This window comes from Pan paniscus, chromosome 19 (assembly GCF_029289425.2).
Source record: "Pan paniscus chromosome 19, NHGRI_mPanPan1-v2.0_pri, whole genome shotgun sequence".
Lineage (NCBI taxonomy): Eukaryota > Metazoa > Chordata > Mammalia > Primates > Hominidae > Pan > Pan paniscus.
The window spans coordinates 23,592,881-23,611,826 of NC_073268.2; the positions used below are offsets into that span (position 1 = coordinate 23,592,881).

Sequence of the window (18,946 nt, forward strand, 5' to 3'; positions counted from 1 at the left end):
AGAGAAACACAACCCTGCCAGCCCTCTGATTTTATTTTTATTGTGGTAAAATATGTACAACATAAAATTTACCATTTTAGCCATTTTTAATGTACAATTCAGGGGCATTAAGTACATTCACATTGTTGAACCCTATGCACAGATTCCCACTAATTTTTGGCAAGTCTCTTCAGGAACTGCCTTTAGATTCAATTATGAGTCACAATCCTATGGAGGTGGTTTTAAAAATGATCCAAATTGATTGTCTACGTCACTCACAAGGTTTCTCTTTGAACAGCTTCAAAAAAGTCAAACCTATCCTCAAAGGACAAAGGTTTGTTATCAGCAAACTGGATATTAAAAAGATACAGACATTAACAAAACAGAAATTTCTAAACATGCTTTGACTAGAGATGGCATCCTGGAATAAAGAAAAATTCTGGCTGGAGGCAAAATTTATAGGATCTGTAAATTCTGCCATGTTTTTTAAACCATAAAAATCTCAATCGTTGTAGCTATACCTCCCCTTAAACATTTCCATGTGGCTTTCAAATTATTTCCAGGTGCTCTGTCATCATCATCAGACACACGGCAGGACAGTGGTTCTCAACCTTGGCTGTGTTTGAAATCACCCAGGGAACTTAAACAATTTTTTGAGGCTTGAGTCTGCCCTCAGGGAGTCTGATTTAATTGATCCGGGATTCAGCCTGGTCACTGGGAGTTTTAGAAGCTTTACAGGTGATGAGCCTCCAATGAGCTAGGTTGAGACTCACTTACCAGAACCTGGATTCTAGCTCTGACATTTATGACCTTAATAGCTCTGTGTCTTTGGATAAGTCATGTGGCTTCTCCTAGCTTTAGTTGCCCCAAAGGTAGAGTGGAGATAACCATGTCTTCTCTACTTACTTTATAAACTTGCCAAAGGAAGCATGGAAAAGTGTTTATGGAAACACTTTGTAGACCACGTATTTTTATTAGGATTATTGACAATTTTTATTATTGCTGGTATAGCTAAGTTTCTTAAGGTTAAAAAAGTATCATCATTTTCTTTTTCTTTTTGGATTTAGGTTCAACAGCAGGATTTGCATATTGTCGTATGGTCTTTCACACCATAAATTCTTTCTTCTTTAAACCCAGCTGTGCACCAGAAGTGTATGGTCTGCTCCGCGTATTTGATACTTTTTGGCCCCAGGCTCCTCTTGTGATAGGTGGGCGGGCAGCTCCTTTTTCAGTTGTCTGGGCTATTTGGCATGTCTGATGCTCCTTGGTGACCTGTTTTATTGCCTCCTGAGCTGTCTTGGTCTAAACTCTTAGCCGGCAGGATCTACCACTCTCCGACCTTTGACTTTTCCCTAGGCTTATCTCCTGGATACTTTTGCTGTTTCTTTTCCTTTCTGTTTCCCTGCAAATTTTATGTTTACTTTGGGATGGAGCTAAGGCTCTTTTTTTTTCCATCCTTACATCTGGAGTTAAAGCCATCATTTGAGTTTTTTGAGGCCTGAGGCTGCTGCCAGGATCTGCAGGAAGAACAGCAGGCTGTCCAGGAGTGCTCAGCATTTTCCTCTATATAAGCATATCCTGTTACTTCCGGGAGCCAAGCCATGCCATGATAAGCTTGTGGGATTTGTTACTTTTTTTTTTTGGAGATGGAGTCTCGCTCTGTCACCAGGTTGGAGTACAGTGGCGCCATCTCAGCTCACTGCAACCTCTGCGTCCCAGGTTCAAGCAATTCTCTTCCCTCAGCCTCCCAGGTAGCAGGGACTACAGGTGCCCACCACCACACCCAGCTAATTTTTTATATTTTAGTAGAGATGGGGTTTCACCATGTTGGCCAGGATGGTCTCCATCTCTTGACCTCGTGATCTGCCTGCCTCGGCCTCCCAAAGTGCTGGGATTACAGGCGTGAGCCACTGCGCCCAGATGGGATTTGTTACTTTTTAAACTCCCAGTTTTCTGAGGAGTAAAGCAATGTGCAGGAAGCCTAGGTGTGTCTTGTCTGGTGCTCATAGCTGGTATTGGAATCCAGGATCTCTCTTCTGCATTTTCTCCCAGCTGTTATGTTTTGTCACAGCCTGGCCTAGGTCAGTGTCTCATCTCTCTAACTCACAATAAATATGATGGGTCAGGCCGACTGAAGCCTGCTTACTTGTGTCATTTTGAATGAGTTAAATTTCCTCCCGACATTTCAGATTCTTCATCTCTGCTACATGATGACAAAAATGGAACCTGAACACTCAGGTTCTGGGGTGAGGATGAAATACTATATGCAAAGGTACCTAGTAGACTATCTGACTAGAAAGTGATTGATTGATATTCATTTCCGTACTACCTTACTGTCTGGGCACTAGTTTTCTCCTCCATAAATTCAGGTCCTTCTAGCTTTAGAGTTCTTTGATTCTAGGAAACTGAATTTACTTCTGAGATGAACTTTTACAGGGTTAAAACTCATGGTTAGAAGGGTAGTCTTTCTTCTAAGTTCTAAATCACTTAGGTCATGTGATTATGCATTTTAATTTGCTTAGATGTTCAGAAAAGACAATCTAGTTTCCAGTTTGGATCAATTATGCAAAAGGACGATTATTTCCCTGTGGAGAAAAATAAATGAGTAAGACTTGGCCTTAGTTCAGGAAGGTACCATAGAGATTAGCTGGGTGCCCAAAGGCTTGGGCAGAGAGGCCTTTGGAGGAATGATGGAGTATGAAGGGGTGGGGAACAGGGCCCTAGAGGGGACCAGAAGGAAAGACTATGAAGTAAGAGGCAATGGGAAGCAATGAATATTTCCCTCACAAACCAGAGAAACCTCTGTGCCAAATATAAAGGTTTTGTGCTGTGTTTAGGTGTTCATGATCAGGAGTCATAGACCTGAATTGTTCAAATCCCTGCTCCACCATTTATTGCCTGTATCTAGGGCAAATTTGGAGCCTTTCCCAGTTTATTTCTTTATCTGTAACATGGGAATAATAGGCCAACCTTATACAGTTGTTGGGAGAATCAAATGAGAAATGTGCCAAAGTGCTTAGTGCCTTGTTTGGCATCTAATAAGCCTTGATGAAATGGCAGAATCATCATCAACAACAACACTGCCATTATTATCATTATTACAAATGCTTGCACAGAGCTATAAGTCTAGAAGATTCCAAGAGGATAACAAAAGCACATTTCAATCCCAGTACCAGAAAAGAGGCTTTGGTGATATTACAATTTCATGTGGAGAACTTGTCCTCCTCAAGAACTACCCCAAATAAGATAACCAAACCCACAAGATCAGGAACTTAGCAGAGAAGATAGAGGTAATGGTTATCTGCCAACTTCCTATTTCAACCACTAAGTTAATGTTAACAATTGCATTTTGATGGTTAATTTATGAATAGAGTTCTGTGCCCCTTGTACTTACAAGGTAAGTGGGTGAAGTTTGAGCACCACTGGGTTGGGATGGGCAATGGGCAATTTGTCTGCTTAACAAAGTAGAATTTTCACAAAATTCTTCATCTGAGCCACCTGGGTCAACAATAGGAACAATGAAGTTTATGGAAATAAACATCATCACCCCCTCCCCCAAACATGTTCACACACAATACCTTACCTTTTGCAAAACAAAAACAAAAACAAAAACAAACAAACAAAAAAACAAAACTATGAGGTAGGCAGCATTATTATTATTTCAATTCAAGAGATGAGATAAACAAGACTCAAAAAAGGGAATGAACTTCTCTGAGCTCATATCATAGGTAAGGATGTAAATCCAGGTCATTTAATTTCAAATTCGTGTTTTTTGGAGAGTGACATCAGCAAGATGAGGGAATAAGCAGCCCTGGACCCTCCTCACCCTCATGGACACACTAATTCAATAATAAAACTCAGATAAATTTTATTTGTGAGAAATCTAGTAACAATTTGAGAGGCTCTTGCACCCTGGATGAGTGTAAAACCAGCCAAATCAAAGTTGGTAGAAAGATTTTAAGATACTCTATCACAATAATCCCTGCTTTCTAAGCATAGTGTCATATAGTTAGGAGGAAATCCCCAGCTCCCAGCTTCTTTGCAGGGAGAGGAGGAAATAACTGGACCATACATCCAACATTCAGATTTTTCTGTGGGCTGCCAACGCACTAGCTTCTGTCTTGCCTGTCTTAGAATGCGGATGGAATCCAGCATACTCCAGACATCTAGGAGCCATTGAGAACAAAGAGGGTAATTTTAACTAGCACATGAATATTCACCACAGCCCTCTCCCCCGGCCAAGTTCAGAGCGAGCCAGTGAAAAACCCTGGGTCCCAGGCTCTCCCTGGAGAGAGAAAGAGTTAGACCTGTGTCCAATATTCTGACTTTTCTGTGGACAGTATCAGGGATGGGCTTCTGTCTCACCTGTGCCAGAGTGCTGATGGAAACTAGCCATACTCAAGATGCCTGGAGGCTGCAAAGATGGTGGTTTGGACTAGCACAAAAATTTGAGAGGTCCCCAGTATCTCTGGCTGGGCTGATTGGTGAAGTTCTTCTCCAGTGCAAGGCCAGTCCATGAAGATTGGGAGAGGTGGCTGTTTTGTCTAATGCACAGACACCAGCACAAAGATCCAAGGATAATGAAGAAACAGGGAAATATGTCCTAAACAAAGGTACAAGATAAATCTCCTGAAGTTGACCCCAGTGAAAGAGATATACAATTTACCTGAAAGAGAATTTGAAATAACCATATATTCAAAATAGAGAATTCAAAATAACCATATAATCATAGGCTGGGCATAATGGCTCATGCTTGTAATCCCAGCACTTTGGGAGGCCAAGGTGGGTAGATCACTTGAGGTCAGGAGTTTGAGACCAGCCTGGCCAACAGGGCAAAACCCCATCTCTACTAAAAATATAAAAATTGGCTGGGCACAGTGGTGCGCAACTGTAATCCCAGCTACTCAGGAGGCTGAGGTATGAGAAATGCTTGAATCCAGGAGGTGGAGGTTGCAGTGAGCCGAAATCATGCCACTGCACTCCATCCTGGGCAACACAGTGAGAATCTGTCTCAACAAAACAAAACAAAACAAAACAAAATAAAAACAAAATAACCATAATTAAAGATGCTCTGCAAGGCCAGAAGAACAATACACAAAGTGAGAATTTTCAACAAAAAGGCAGAAAATACAAAAAGTACCAAACAGAAATCATGCTGCTGAAAAATACAATAACTGAATTGAAAAATTCAATAGAGGGATTCAATAGCACACGAAATCAAGCAGGAGATAGGATCAGTGAACTCAAAGTCAGGCCATTGGAAATTATCCAGAGGAACAAAAAGAAAAAAGAATAAAAAAGAGTAAAGAAAGCTTAAGAGATGTATGGGACATCATCAAGCAGACCAATATTCACATTAGGAAGATCCAGAAGGAGAAGAGAGAGAGAAAGTTTAGAAAACTTATTAAAAAAAATAATGGCTCAAAACTCCTGAAACCTGAGAAAGAACATTGACATCCAGATCCAGGAAGCCCAGTGTATCCCAAATAAGATGTTCAAATAAATCAAAGTGATACACATTATAATTGAATTGTCAGAAGTCAAAGACAAAGAGGGAATTTTGAAAGCAACAAGAGAAAAGTGACATCATGTACAAGGGAACCTCCATAAGGTAATTAATAAATTTCTTAGCAGAAACTTTGCAGGCCAGAAGGACATGGGATAATATATTTAAAGTGCTGAAAACAAACAAACCAACAAACAAACAAACAAACTGCCAACCAAGAATATCATTCCCAGCACAATTATCCTTCAAAACTGAAGGAGAGATACAGACTTTTATAGATAAACAAAAGCTGAGGTAGTTCATCATCACTGGACCTGCCTTACAAAAAATGTTAAAGGAAGTTCTTTAAGTTGGAACAAAAGGATGTTAAACAGTAATATAAATGCATGTGAAAGTATAAAACTTGCTGGTAAATGTAAATACATTGATAAATATAGACTACTGTAATACTATAATGGTGGTAGGTAAATCACTCTTTTAATTCTACTATAAAATTTATTTATTTATTTATTTATTTATTTATTTATTTATTTATTTATTTATTTTGAGACAGAGTTTCACTCTTGTCACCCAGGCTGGTATGCAGTGGTGTGATCTCGGCTCACTGCAACCTCCGCCTCCTGGGTTCAAGCGATTCTCCTGTCTCAGCCTCCTGAGTAGCTGGGATTATAGGCGCCTGCTACCACGCCCAGCTAATATTTATATTTTTAGTACAGACGGGGTTTCTCCATGTTGGCCAGGATGGTCTCGAACTCCTGACCTCAGGTGATCTGCCCTCCTCAGCCTCCAAAAGTGCTGGGATTATAGGTGTGAGCCACCACACTTGGCCCTCTACTATAAAATTTAAAAGATAAAAGTATTAAAAATAACTATAACTATAAAAATAGGTTAATGCATGCGCAATATAACAAGATGTAAATAATGACATCAATACATAAAAGATGTGTGTGGGAGAAGCAAAAGAGTAGTTTTTGTACGCAGTGAAAGTTATCAGCTAAAAACAGACAGTTATAAGTTGTTTCATATAAGCCCTATGATGATCACAAAAAAAATACCTATAGAAGATACACAAAAGAAAAAGAAAAAAGAATAAAAACATATCAATACAAAAATCCATGAAACACAAAGGAAGACAGCAAGATAGGAAAAGGGAGACAAAAGAACTCTGAGAAAGACAAAAGAATTAACAAAATGGCAATATTAGTCTTTCCCTATCAATAATTTATTGAAATGTAAATGAATTAAACTCTCCAATCAAAAGACATGGAGTAGCTGAATGGATTTTCAAAAAACCAACAAGTTCTATCTACATACTATCTAGAAGAGACTGATTTTAGATTTAAAGACAATGTATAGGCTGAAAGTGAAGGAATGGGAAAAAAATATTCCGTACAAATGGTAACCAAAAGACAGCTGGATGGCTGTACTTATATATCAGACAAAATAGTCTTTAAGTCAAAAATTGTCACAAAAGGCAAAGAAGAACATTATATAATAATGAAAAAATTCACCAGGAAGATATAACAATTGCACACATATATGAATCCAACATCAGAGCACCTAATATATATATAACAAACATTGACAGAACCAAAGGGAGAAATAGACAATGCAATAATAGAAGAATTCAGTAACTCACTTTTGATAATGAATAGAACATTCAGATAGAAAATCAACAAGGAAACAACAGATTTGAGCAATACTATAGAACAAATGGACCTAACAAATAACACGTTCTATCCAATGGTAGCAGAATGCATATTCTCCAGTGCATGTGGAACATTCTCCAGGATAGATCACATGTTGGGTCACAAAACAAGTCTTAACGAATTTAAGAGGATTGAAATCATACTAAGTATCTTTTCCTACCACAATGGAATGAAACTAGAAAACTAGAACGGAAATAGGAAAAAAACTGAAAAATACACAAATATGTAGAAATTAAAAAACATTTAAATAATCAATGGGTCAAAGAAGAAATCAAAAAGGAAATTAGAAAATATCTTGAGACAAATGAAAATGAGAACACAACGTATCAAAATTTATGGGATGCAGCAAAAGTAGTACTAAGAGGAAAGTTTTATATATGTATATACATAAACCTATATCTAAACATACACACACGCCTACCATGTACCTACAAAAATTAAAAAATTAAAAAAGATAAAGAACAAACTAAGCTCAAAGTTAGCAGCAGGAAGGATATAATAACACTTTTTGCTCTAAATTTTATTATGACACGATAAAACTTAGAGCAGAAATAAATAAAAATAGAGACTAGAAAAACAATAGCAAAAAATCAATGAAACAGAGTTTTTTTGAAAGACACAGAAAATTTACAAACCTCTAGATAAACTAAGAAAAAAAGAGGAAACACTCAAATAAATAAAATCGAAGATGTGCTTTTCTGCTCCTCTCATGCTGCCTTTGAAATTCAGATGCAGCCTTCTTTAAATGATTTGTATTGTGTTCCACAAATAATCTTTTGGGACTTCTTTCTGAAACATGACTTTGTTTCTCTGCAGAACAAAGGCAAGGTAGAGTGACAGGGAAAAGAAGTGAGGTAGGGAAGGCTATTCTGTGAAGAGTGATTATTGGGCAATAGAGAGGCTCCCTAGGTTATGCAAGAGTCAAAGGGTAACTGGATCCCAGAGGTGATAGAAGCACACTTATCAGAGACAGTGTCTACTTGTAGGGACAACAGAGTAAATCTGCATTCTCATGGGCACTGTGGATTGTCCTGGAAGCATCTCAGGCTGGCATAGTCATACCTCTAGGAGAGTTAATACTCTAGAAAGAGGAACAAGTCTAGAAATAAGATGATAGAAATTTCCAGAGAATTTGAGAAAAAGCCACCATGGATACAAAGATACCTCTGAGCACCCTTGCTCCAATTTTCATTTCTTGGTGAGTCTGCAGTATTATGCTTCATATTCATGCTTCAGTGCTGCCATCTGAACTCTCACTGCCCCAGACTGTTTCCAGCATATTTTTTCTTCTAGATATTTCTACTCTTGCTCATCTTTAGAGAGGCTGTTGCTTTAGTACAAGTTGGCAAATTTTTTAATTTTAGAGCTTTGTGGACACTATAGTCTCTGTCACAACTACACAACTCTGCCACTGTAGCACAAAAGCAGCCATATACAATAGCTAAACAAATGGGCATGGCTGTGTTCCATTAAAACTTTATTTACTGCCGGGCGCATTGGCTCACGCCTGTAATCCCAGCACTTTGGGAGGCCGAGGCGGGCGGATCATGAGGTCAGGAGTTCAAGAGCAGCCTGGCCAACATGGTGAAACCCCATTTCTGCTAAAAACACAAAAATTAGCTGGGTGTGGTGGCGGGCACCTGTAATCCCAGCTACTCGGGGGGCTGAGGCAGATAATTGCTTGAACCCGGGAGGTGGAGGTTGCAGTGAGCCGAGATCGTGCCACTGCACTCCAGCCTGGGCGACAGAGTGAGACTCTGTCTCAAAAAAAAAAAACAGAAAACAAACAAACAAAAACTTTATTTACAAAAATTCAGCAGGGTAAACTTGACGTGTGGGCTGCCGTTTGCAGATGCCCTCTTTTAGGTATATTCCCATCCATTCCATTGGTTTCCATTTTACTTTCTCATTTCTCAACCATGAACATGCCATTGTTTTCAGTTGCTCCATGTGTTGGCAAGTTCCCTAAACCCCAACCAATAGTAAGGCTCAGGATCATTTCGGCGAATACAGGTTGAGTTTCTGCTATAAAAACAAATTGAATGCTGAAACATGGATGAATGTGGGAGGAAAGAGTTACTTGGAAGAGTAACTCTCAAAGCTCTCTCTCAGAGCTCTCTCTCTGGGGAGAAAGAACAGTGGCGGAAACTCCTGGGTGAGGAATCCCTGATTCCCAAACAACTCCACCCCATATCCCTGGCTGTCCTCCCCTCTGAGTAATGCAGACAGCCTTTTGGGGCTGTGATGATTCTATCTCCTATGAAGCCATCTGATGAAACTCTGATTTCACCAACCACTAGCACCCAGGAAGAGCCTGGTATGACATAAGCTGAATGGAATAATTTTATGGGTTGAGGGGGGACTCTTTAGAAGCATCTAACTGGCATATTTTGGAGAAAAATTAGCTGAAGCATTAGGAAAGGAAACTATGCTGTATGCCAAGCCCCCACCCACAATTAATGGTATAAAAGGACTGCAGAAGAAGGAGAGACTCAATCCTGCCCACATCCACCTCCAGCAGCTTACCTGCTTTTCCATTACCTGTTCCAGCACCATGTCTTACAGTTGTTGCCTGCCCAGCCTGGGCTGCCGCACCAGCTGCTCCTCCCGGCCCTGCGTGCCCCCCAGCTGCCACGGCTACACCCTGCCTGGGGCCTGCAACATCCCCGCCAATGTGAGCAACTGCAACTGGTTCTGCGAGGGCTCCTTCAATGGCAGCGAGAAGGAGACCATGCAGTTCCTGAACGACCGCCTGGCCAGCTACCTGGAGAAGGTGCGTCAGCTGGAGCGGGACAACGCGGAGCTGGAGAAACTCATCCAGGAGCGGTCCCAGCAGCAGGAGCCCTTGCTGTGCCCCAGCTACCAGTCCTACTTCAAGACCATTGAGGAGCTCCAGCAGAAGGTGAGGGGGTTGGCCATATGGGGGGCCAGCAGCAGCTGGCTCTCTTTGAACAGTAAGACATTTTCAAGTTCAAGTGTACCTCATGAGAGAAATTTCTTTTCAGATTCTGTGTGCCAAGGCTGAGAATGCCAGGCTGGTGGTGAACATTGACAATGCCAAGCTGGCCTCTGACGACTTCAGAAGCAAGTATGTTGAACTTCAAGGTCCCTATGGTTCTTTCATGGCCCTAGGGACCTACTATTGCCTGGAAGAGAGGAGAAAGCCATTTCTCCCTATTTCTCCTCCTAGGGCTGGTTATGTAAAATTAGTTTCAAATAGGGAACTAGACTCATGTGCTGCCTGCTCTTTGGTCTATACTGGTTTTTTTGGAAGTGTTTCTTAAACCACAAAATTCAGAGGTTGAAATGAATTGTTCTTTGGGAATTGATTTGGTGGTATATTAGCTAACAAAACCGAGAACACAGTGAGAGACTTCATCTCATGTGTGCCTGTGGGCTCCTCGTGGTGTTAGGTGAGTCAGGGAACCTCTTCAGCCTATCCATGGACAGCTTGACTGAAGCATATGGAAGAGAAGAGGCAGAAAACTGTGTAAGTTCAAGAAGATTCAGGCCAATTCTACCCAAACAACACATGAGAGGGGAAGGTGGTTTTCTTTCCTGACTTATCCTCCCACTCCGACGCGTGCAGGTACCAGACGGAGCAGTCCCTGAGGCTGTTGGTGGAGTCGGACATCAACAGCATACGCAGGATCCTGGATGAGCTGACCCTCTGCAAGTCTGACCTGGAGTCCCAGGTGGAGTCCCTGAGGGAGGAGCTGATCTGTTTGAAGAAGAACCATGAGGAGGTATGAAACAAATTCACAAAAGCAGGCCTCAGAACTAAGCTACTAGCACTGGGAATCAGGAGAGGATTACTGTCTGGATCCCTGGTCTGGGATCCTTCTCTGAGGAACTCAAGATGTTCTCAGAGAGTGATGGTGCTACATCCATATCAAGGAGTGGAGTGAGCTGCTCATTCTTCAGCGGCTGGGTGAGGGTTAGGCAGGTGTTGGAATTACTGAGGAGGGACATCATTCATTGAGCCCTGCTCTCTGCTGATCACTGCTAGGTCCTGAATTTGGTGGTGGAGATGGAGGGACAAAAAAGAAGTAAGACATGGCCCTTTTCTTAAAAGAGCTCACAGTCTAGTATAGAAAGACAGTCATATAAACACAGTGATATAAACAAGACAGAGTGAAACAAGTACCATATGAGATGTACAAGCAGTAAGCTCTAGAAATAATCCAGGCTGCCCAAGAGGAGATAGGGAACTCTTCTCAGATGCAAAGAGGAGGATTCCAGTACTTGGGTGTTTCAGTCTGAGGGAAGAGGTTGAACAAAGACACAGAAGTGGCAGGGCAGGGTGTATCTGGGTATGGCTGGGCATGCAGTACCTCCAAGGGTGTGATGAAAGTGAAGATGTGATGGGAAGTGAGGAAGGACTTGCATATGCCAAGGAGTTTAGACTTAGTCTTGTAGAAGGTGTGAGGTTGTTTCAGTTTCTATGGGACAACAATTGACGTGATCCCTGTTGGAGTTTATTGCTATAAAATGTGTGTCACTCTTTGGGAATGATCAGAATCTTCCTTTTAGTGCTTTTTTTTTTTTTTGACGGAGTCATGCTCTGTCACCAGGCTGGAGTGCAGTGGCGTGATCTAGGCTCACTGTAACATCCGACTCCCTGGTTCAAGTGATTCACTTGCCTCAGCCTCCTGAGTAGCTGGGATTACAGGCACGTGCCACCACGCCCAGCTAATTTTTGTATTTTTAGTAGAGACGGGGTTTCACCATGTTGGCTAGGATGGTTTCGATCTCCTGACTTCGTGATCCACCTGCCTCCGCCTCCCAAAGTGCTGGGATTACAGGCTTGAGCCACTGTGCCCGGCCCCTTTTAGTGCTTTCTGGGCAGCATCAAGCTCATTTTCCCAGAGCAGGAAGATGGCACATCTTCCATGGGACAGCAATTGATGTGATCCCTGTTGGAGTTTATTGCTATAAAATGTGTGTGTCACTCTTTGGGAATGATCAGAATATTCCTTTTAGTGCTTTTTGGGCAGTATTGTGCTCATTTCCCTGGAGCAGGAAAATGGCAGATCCATTGCCGCAGGTTCATTGTTTCCCTTTTCTCCAACAGGAGGTTAACACCCTGCGCTCCCAGCTTGGAGACCGCCTCAACGTGGAGGTGGACACTGCCCCCACTGTGGACCTGAACCAGGTCCTGAACGAGACCAGGAGTCAGTATGAGGCTCTGGTGGAAACTAACCGCAGGGAAGTGGAGCAATGGTTCGCCACGCAGGTGGGCATCTAAGCACATGGCCACTCAGGACCCGAGGTGACCCAGGGCCCTGGAGACAGGGTCTGATCCTTTCCCCACTTGGGTGTTTCAGACCGAGGAGCTGAACAAGCAGGTGGTATCCAGCTCAGAGCAGCTGCAGTCCTACCAGGCGGAGATCATCGAGCTGAGACGCACGGTCAATGCCCTGGAGATCGAGCTGCAGGCCCAGCACAACCTGGTGTGTATTGTTCAGACCTGCTGGTGAGCGATGGGAACTTGGGAGGCAGAGTCCCGGGGATGTGCTTGGGGCCACACACTCTCCTTAGCTCTTGGAGCTTGTGACTTCCTCGGAATCCTGTGAAGAAACCCTTTGAAGGAGCAGCTCTCTGACATTCCTGATCTTCCCCACCACAGCGAGACTCTCTGGAAAACACGCTGACGGAGAGCGAGGCCCGCTACAGCTCCCAGCTGTCCCAGGTGCAGAGACTGATCACCAACGTGGAGTCCCAGCTGGCGGAGATCCGCAGTGACCTGGAGCGGCAGAACCAGGAGTACCAGGTGCTGCTGGATGTGCGTGCCCGGCTGGAGTGTGAGATTAACACGTACCGGAGCCTCCTGGAGAGTGAGGACTGCAAGTGAGTATGGGGCAAATAATGTCTGGGAAGAATGTGTACAGTGGGATATTGTAGGCACACAAATGGTGGCCATGTTTTCAGCTAGTCAGGCAACACACATTAACTGTGTAGCATGTGTCCAGTGATCTGTGATAGCTAAGCAGAGGGAGGCCAAAGGTAAGGGAACAGCCCTGTCTCAGGGGGCTAACAATGGAGGAGTGGTGGCAGGAGCTGGCCAGTCGTAGGAATAACATTTGTGTAAGGCACATTAAGTTCCAGGAGACCTCAAGAGTATGAGATAATATTTTTGAAAAGCACAATTTTTCCACCTCTGCACATGGCATTCTGGGAGAGAGAGAAGGGTTTGGTAGTAATCAGAACTTGGTTCTGGCTGGGTGCAATGGCTCATGCCTATAATCCACTTTGGGAGGTTGAGGTGGGTGGATCACTTGAGGTCAGGAGTTCAAGACCAGCCTGGCCAACATGGTGAAACCCCATCGCTACCAAAAATACAAAAAATTAGCCAGGCATGGTGACGCATGCCTGTGATCCTAACTACTTGGGAAGCTGAGGCAGGAGAATTGCTTGAACCTGGGAGGCATAGTGAGCCTTGGCTCCCACTTGCAGTGAGCCAAGATCACACCACTGCACTCCAGCCTAGGCAACAGAGCAAGACCCTGTCTCAAAAACAAAACAAAACAAAACAAAAAGAACTTGATTCCAACTAACTCCAGCCACTGAGAATTCACAGGTTGTGTCATTAAGCCCAAGGTATTATGTGCATTAAAACCTCCTCCTAAAGCTATTCTAAACCTCCTTGTCCTCCTAGGCTCCCCTGCAACCCATGCGCCACCACCAATGCTAGTGGCAACTCCTGTGGACCCTGTGGCACCTCTCAAAAGGGTTGCTGTAATTGAAAAGCTTGTATCCTCTTTGAAGACATCTACAAAGCCATTTAGATCAACCACAGGAAGGATCCTCCAGTCCTGACTTTTCTGGAGCTCAGCTGACATCAAGAAACCTCATCTTGCCTCTATGTTATTTCTAGAATGCTGAAAAGCTTTCCTGACCCAAGCAAAGACACACATCATCAACTTCCAATGTCTGGACAACTCCTTCCTGTTGAGGGTCGAGCCTCTTTGTTTCTAAAGATGTTCAGCTCCCTGTAATCTGAGCTCCAGTTACTACTTAGGGTGTTTCCTGAACATACTACTGCATTTCCTGTTTTCCTTTTTTCTTTGGCATTCTCTGGAATGCAAGGAGGAGACTTCATTTACTTCCCAATAAACTTCATTTCTCTGGCATAATAAATGTTTCTCATTCATATTCATGCATTGTAAATTACTCATCATGGCTGTTTCATAAAAATACCCCTTCATTAGGAGAATAAAATGAAGTAAATGACTGAGCCAAGCCTTTATGCTTCACCAGAAACACTGATGTAGACAGGGAAGGACGTCCTTCTGGGAGACTCCCACCCAGGGTAGGCCATGCAGGAAACCTGGCCTTCAATACCCATGCTTGCCTTGCCTTGACTACAGGGCCCTTGGCAATTTTGCAAAGCCTCCCCAGACTTCACTGCTATCTCCAGCTCTCACCCTCATCAGAATAGAATGTTCTGCTTCCCTTTCTCCTAAACTGCCTGAAGAAACTACAGAAACTGCTTCTACAGAAACTGTTCAAAGAGCAGTGTTTCTCTCCTCTCAACCTCTCTGCTGCTCCTGCCTTGCTGATGTAGATACCTACTCCTCCCTTAAAATACATCTTCATTGATTTCCATAACCCTGCACACTCTGGGTCTTCTTGTAATATCTCTAATTACCTGTTCTCTGTTGTCTTGTTAGCTGTCTTCCCCTTTTTGTCCCAAATGAAGGAAACACCTATATTCTCAGCCCTCTGTCTTTCTCTTTCTACGTCCCTGTTCATGTAGATCTAGCTCCTCTATGCTGCTGACTGCCACATCTCCCTCTCATCTCAGCTCAGTTTCCAGGTTTTCTGTTGCGCATATGACAGCTTCACTTGGTATCAGGTCATTACATCATGTTTAATTGGACTAAAACGTATTTTTCCCAAACTGGTTCATCTTGCTGCCCACTTGTTATGCCTGACATGTTGTCCTCCAGATAGACCCTTTAAATGCAGTCCTTACCTTTCCCCTCTTCAAGTTTATTCTTTCCCCTAAATCTTTGGTCTTATCCATAATGTTCTTCCATAGCCTCTTTATCATTTCATTTTCTATAATTCCAAGAAAGGCCAATGTTCATTAAACATCTCCCCCAAAACATTAATCTTACCCCACACCCCACTTGCTTCATCCCTGAATTTTTAAAGCTTTCAATTTTATAGGCCAGTCTCAATTATCCATTTAATTTAATCCTATCTGATTGACACAACTGCAATCAATCATCTATAGTGTGTGCTGGGTACTGTGGGCGGTACTGAGAAACACAAATAAGTGAATCCCAGTCTCGGCCCACAGCATGTTTTACAGTTTAGAGTGGATGAGACAAAGCTACAGTCATCATAGACAAATATCAGTGTGGCTCAAGAAAGGTGTAGATAAAGAATTACGAATTTCAGATGTGTGAGAGAATGAAAAGAAGAGGCTCCAAGGAGGGAGCACTCAATCAAAGCCTTGAAAACCCAAATGTTCTGTTGATATAAATTTTGTGTGCCTGTCTTGTTGACTGCAGGCCCTTCAGTAGAGGCAATATCATCACTTAATTAAAGACAATGTAAACCATGGAATACTGTAAGTGGAATAAATAAGGAAGAGTAACACTGATGAAAATTCATGAGAAGGTTATTAAAACTTTATATACTTCCCATAGTTTCAACTTCAATCAATGATTACTGTATGATATTAGCATAATTCTGAAATAAAGTTTGCTGGGAAATGTCTGGTCAGGTGAGTGTGTGTAGGCCATAGAAGAGGGAAAGCTTTGGCCAGGCGCAGTGGCTCACGCCTGTAATCCCAGCACTTTGGGAGGCTGAGGCAGGTGGATCATGAGGTCAGGAGATTGAGACCATCCTGGCTAACACGGTGAAACCCCATCTGTACTGAAAATACAAAAAAAAAAAAAAAATTAGCCAGGCATATTGGCACACACCTGTAGTCCCAGCTACTCAGGAGGCTGAGGCAGGGGAATAGCTTGAACCCAAGAGGCGGAGGTTGCAGTGAGCCAAGATCGTGCCACTGCACTCCAGCCTGGATGATAGAGTGAGACTTTGTCTCAAAAAAAAAGAAGAGGGAAAGTTTTCCTGAGCCTGAACTTTGCCTGGAGGAGTTATGAGGTGTGTTTAGAAATTGACAACCCAATCCCTAGCCTAGAACAGAGGGTAAGTGTGGTAATAGGAGATGAAACTGCAAGGTAGTTAGGTACGGCCATATTTGGAAGTGCTCCGAATGATTATACATGAGATTTTCTTGTAAGGGAGTTTGCCATATGATATATCTGGCAGCTGTGTACAGGTTGGGTTGTGAGGAGTCCTAGAAGCTGGATGAAATAGAAGGAAGATCAATTAAGAGGTGAGAGACAATAAGGACTGAGATAAGTGGAGGAGAGTGAGGCCAAAGAGGGGTAGGTTTTAGAGGCATGGCTTAAATATGGAAGCTGAGTAGAGATAGAGGAACAATGGAAAGAAAAGGAAGGAAACTAGTACTGATCACACACTGTATTAGGGTTATCCAGAAAAACAGAAACAGTAGGCTATGTATAGATACATAGAAAGAGATTTATTATGAGGAATTAGCTTATATGATTATGGAGGCTGAGAAGTTTCATAATCTGCTGTCTTCAAGGTGGAGGCCCAGGAAAGCCAGTGGTATAATTCCAATCCAAACCCAAAGGACTGAGAATCAGGAAGGCTGGTGGTGTAAGTCCTGGTTTGAGACTGAAGGCTCAAGAACTGGGAGCATTGATGTTAGAGGGCAGGAGAAGATGGATGTCCCAGTTCAACTCTATTCCCATTGGGAGTGTAGGACTGAGTGTAAGAGAAACAATGATGGCTCTGGAGAGGGTTTGTGGAACTAGATCCCGAGTTCCGTTTTGAGGTGTCTGTGTCTGTCTTTGCTCAGCATAGCTTACTACTGACCTGGCCTATTCTCCAGACCCTCTCCTGCTTCTCCCTTACCGGTCAATGAGAGAAATAATTTGCCTTTCTTCTACCTTTTGGTTCTATTTGACTACCCACATTGGAGGACACTTGCCCACATTAGTGAGGGTGATCTTTACTCACTCTCCTGATTCAAATGCTGATCTCTTTTAGAAACACCTTTACACACATACCCAGAAATAATGTTTTACCAGCTATCTGGGCATCCCTTGGCCCAGTCAAGTTGATACATTAAATTAACCATCACAAACACCTACTATGGGTCTGAAGATTTTCAGCCTGAGAAAACGAAACAACAATGAGTCTCCATTGGAGAGACCTGGAGAAGAATAACTAGATTTGAGGGAGATGTCGGAGAGCTGGGTAAATAAAGATGATAATTAGAGCTATAGGAATTGTTAAGACTGTCCAATGGAGGCTAGCAGGGAATAGAAGAACCTTGAGGACCACTGATAGAAACCACAGAGTTCAGCTGGGGCTCTCCAAAGTCCCTGATGTGAGGTTCAGCCTTGGTTTTGCCAGATCTTGAGGACAGAGATGACATCTGGTTGCAAGCAGTTTGAGAGGGAAGTGGAGAAGCACCTTAAAGGACACAGAAATCAAAAGAAGTTGGAGCTCTAATGAAAGAGTTGTCAACAGCATCCAGGGCAAGGATGGTGAGAATCAGACAAATCTACTGGTTAAAGCAATGGGGAGACTCCTGGTGATTATAAAGAGAACAGAGTCTGTGGGAGGCTGAGGGAAGAAGCTGTATTTCCATGGTTTTTTCATGTCTGTCTCAAATCACCAACGTGATAGTGAGTGTAATGCAAAAGTTCAACACAACACATTTGTACTCAGCTGACTTTGCTTTATCTTCTGTGTACTGTCAAAAGGTTTTAGCATCTGCCCTCTCCCTTGATCTGCAGAGCAGGACACATATATAGGTTTTCATTCCATCTCTGAGTGGGCCCTGGATCCAGATTTTTCAGGAAGACTAGCACCATTAAATTACATCGTCCTGGACTGTGCCATGCTCTTGTCTATTCTAGACTGAGTTGATAGTCTAGAGTAGTCAAAAACATAGCATAGATCTCGTGGGAGCTGAATGATGAGAACACGTGGACATATAGAGGGGAACAACACACACTGGAGCCTTCTGGAGGGTAGAGGGTGGGAGGAGGGAGAGGATCAGGAAAAATAACTAATGGGTACTAGGCTTAATACCTGGGTGATGAAATAATCTGTAAAACAAACTCCCATGACACAAGTTTATCTATGTAACAAACCTGCACTTGTATCCCTCAACTTAAAATAAAAGTTAAAAAAAAACACATAGCATAGATGAACTTTGTATTTTTCTGACTTGGCTTGGTCCCTGAAGACTCCAAGACTCCATTCCCATTGGGAGTCCAAGACTGAGTGTAAGAGAAACATGGTGGCTCTGGAGAGGATTTGTAGAACTAGCTCCTGAGTTCCATTTTGAGGTGTTTGTATCTGTTTTTGCTCAGCCTAGCTTAATGCTGACCTGGCTCATTCTTCAGCCCCTCTCCTGCTTGTCCCTTATCAGAAGCCCCATTGAACAGGGCCAAACTTGTTGGCTTATTTCCTGAATTACCCCTTCAATTTCTCCTCTCAATGTCCTGAGGCTGGAGGATTGATAAATTGACAACAGTTGCCTTTATGGAACAGTTTGTGGAAGCCCTATCTTCTGCTCTTCTAGGAAGCTCTAACAGACTGGCCCAAAACCATGGGCTGGGGTTGTTATTGGACAGTCTTTCTGCTTTTCTAATTCCCTCTGGGATCCCTCTTTGGCAAAAAGTCCATC

The 18,946-nt window shown here is 42.8% G+C and overlaps 1 protein-coding gene across 2 annotated transcripts; it reads left to right on the top strand.

The window, feature by feature from the left end:
* The first annotated feature begins 4,593 nt into the window (after positions 1-4,593).
* Positions 4,594-14,330, top strand: LOC100973499 (keratin, type I cuticular Ha4). Of its 2 annotated transcripts, XM_003813833.7 has the most exons (8): positions 4,594-8,392; positions 9,745-10,096; positions 10,200-10,282; positions 10,784-10,940; positions 12,269-12,430; positions 12,522-12,647; positions 12,824-13,044; positions 13,853-14,328. In XM_003813833.7, exons 1-8 carry the CDS (start codon positions 8,343-8,345, stop codon positions 13,938-13,940), a joined length of 1,239 nt encoding a protein of 412 aa, XP_003813881.3. In that variant the 5' UTR covers positions 4,594-8,342; the 3' UTR covers positions 13,941-14,328. The 2 variants fall into 2 exon arrangements, with proteins under 2 accessions (XP_003813881.3, XP_034797786.1); XM_034941895.4 differs by having other exon boundaries at positions 8,312-10,096; positions 13,853-14,330.
* The last annotated feature ends 4,616 nt before the right edge of the window (positions 14,331-18,946 follow it).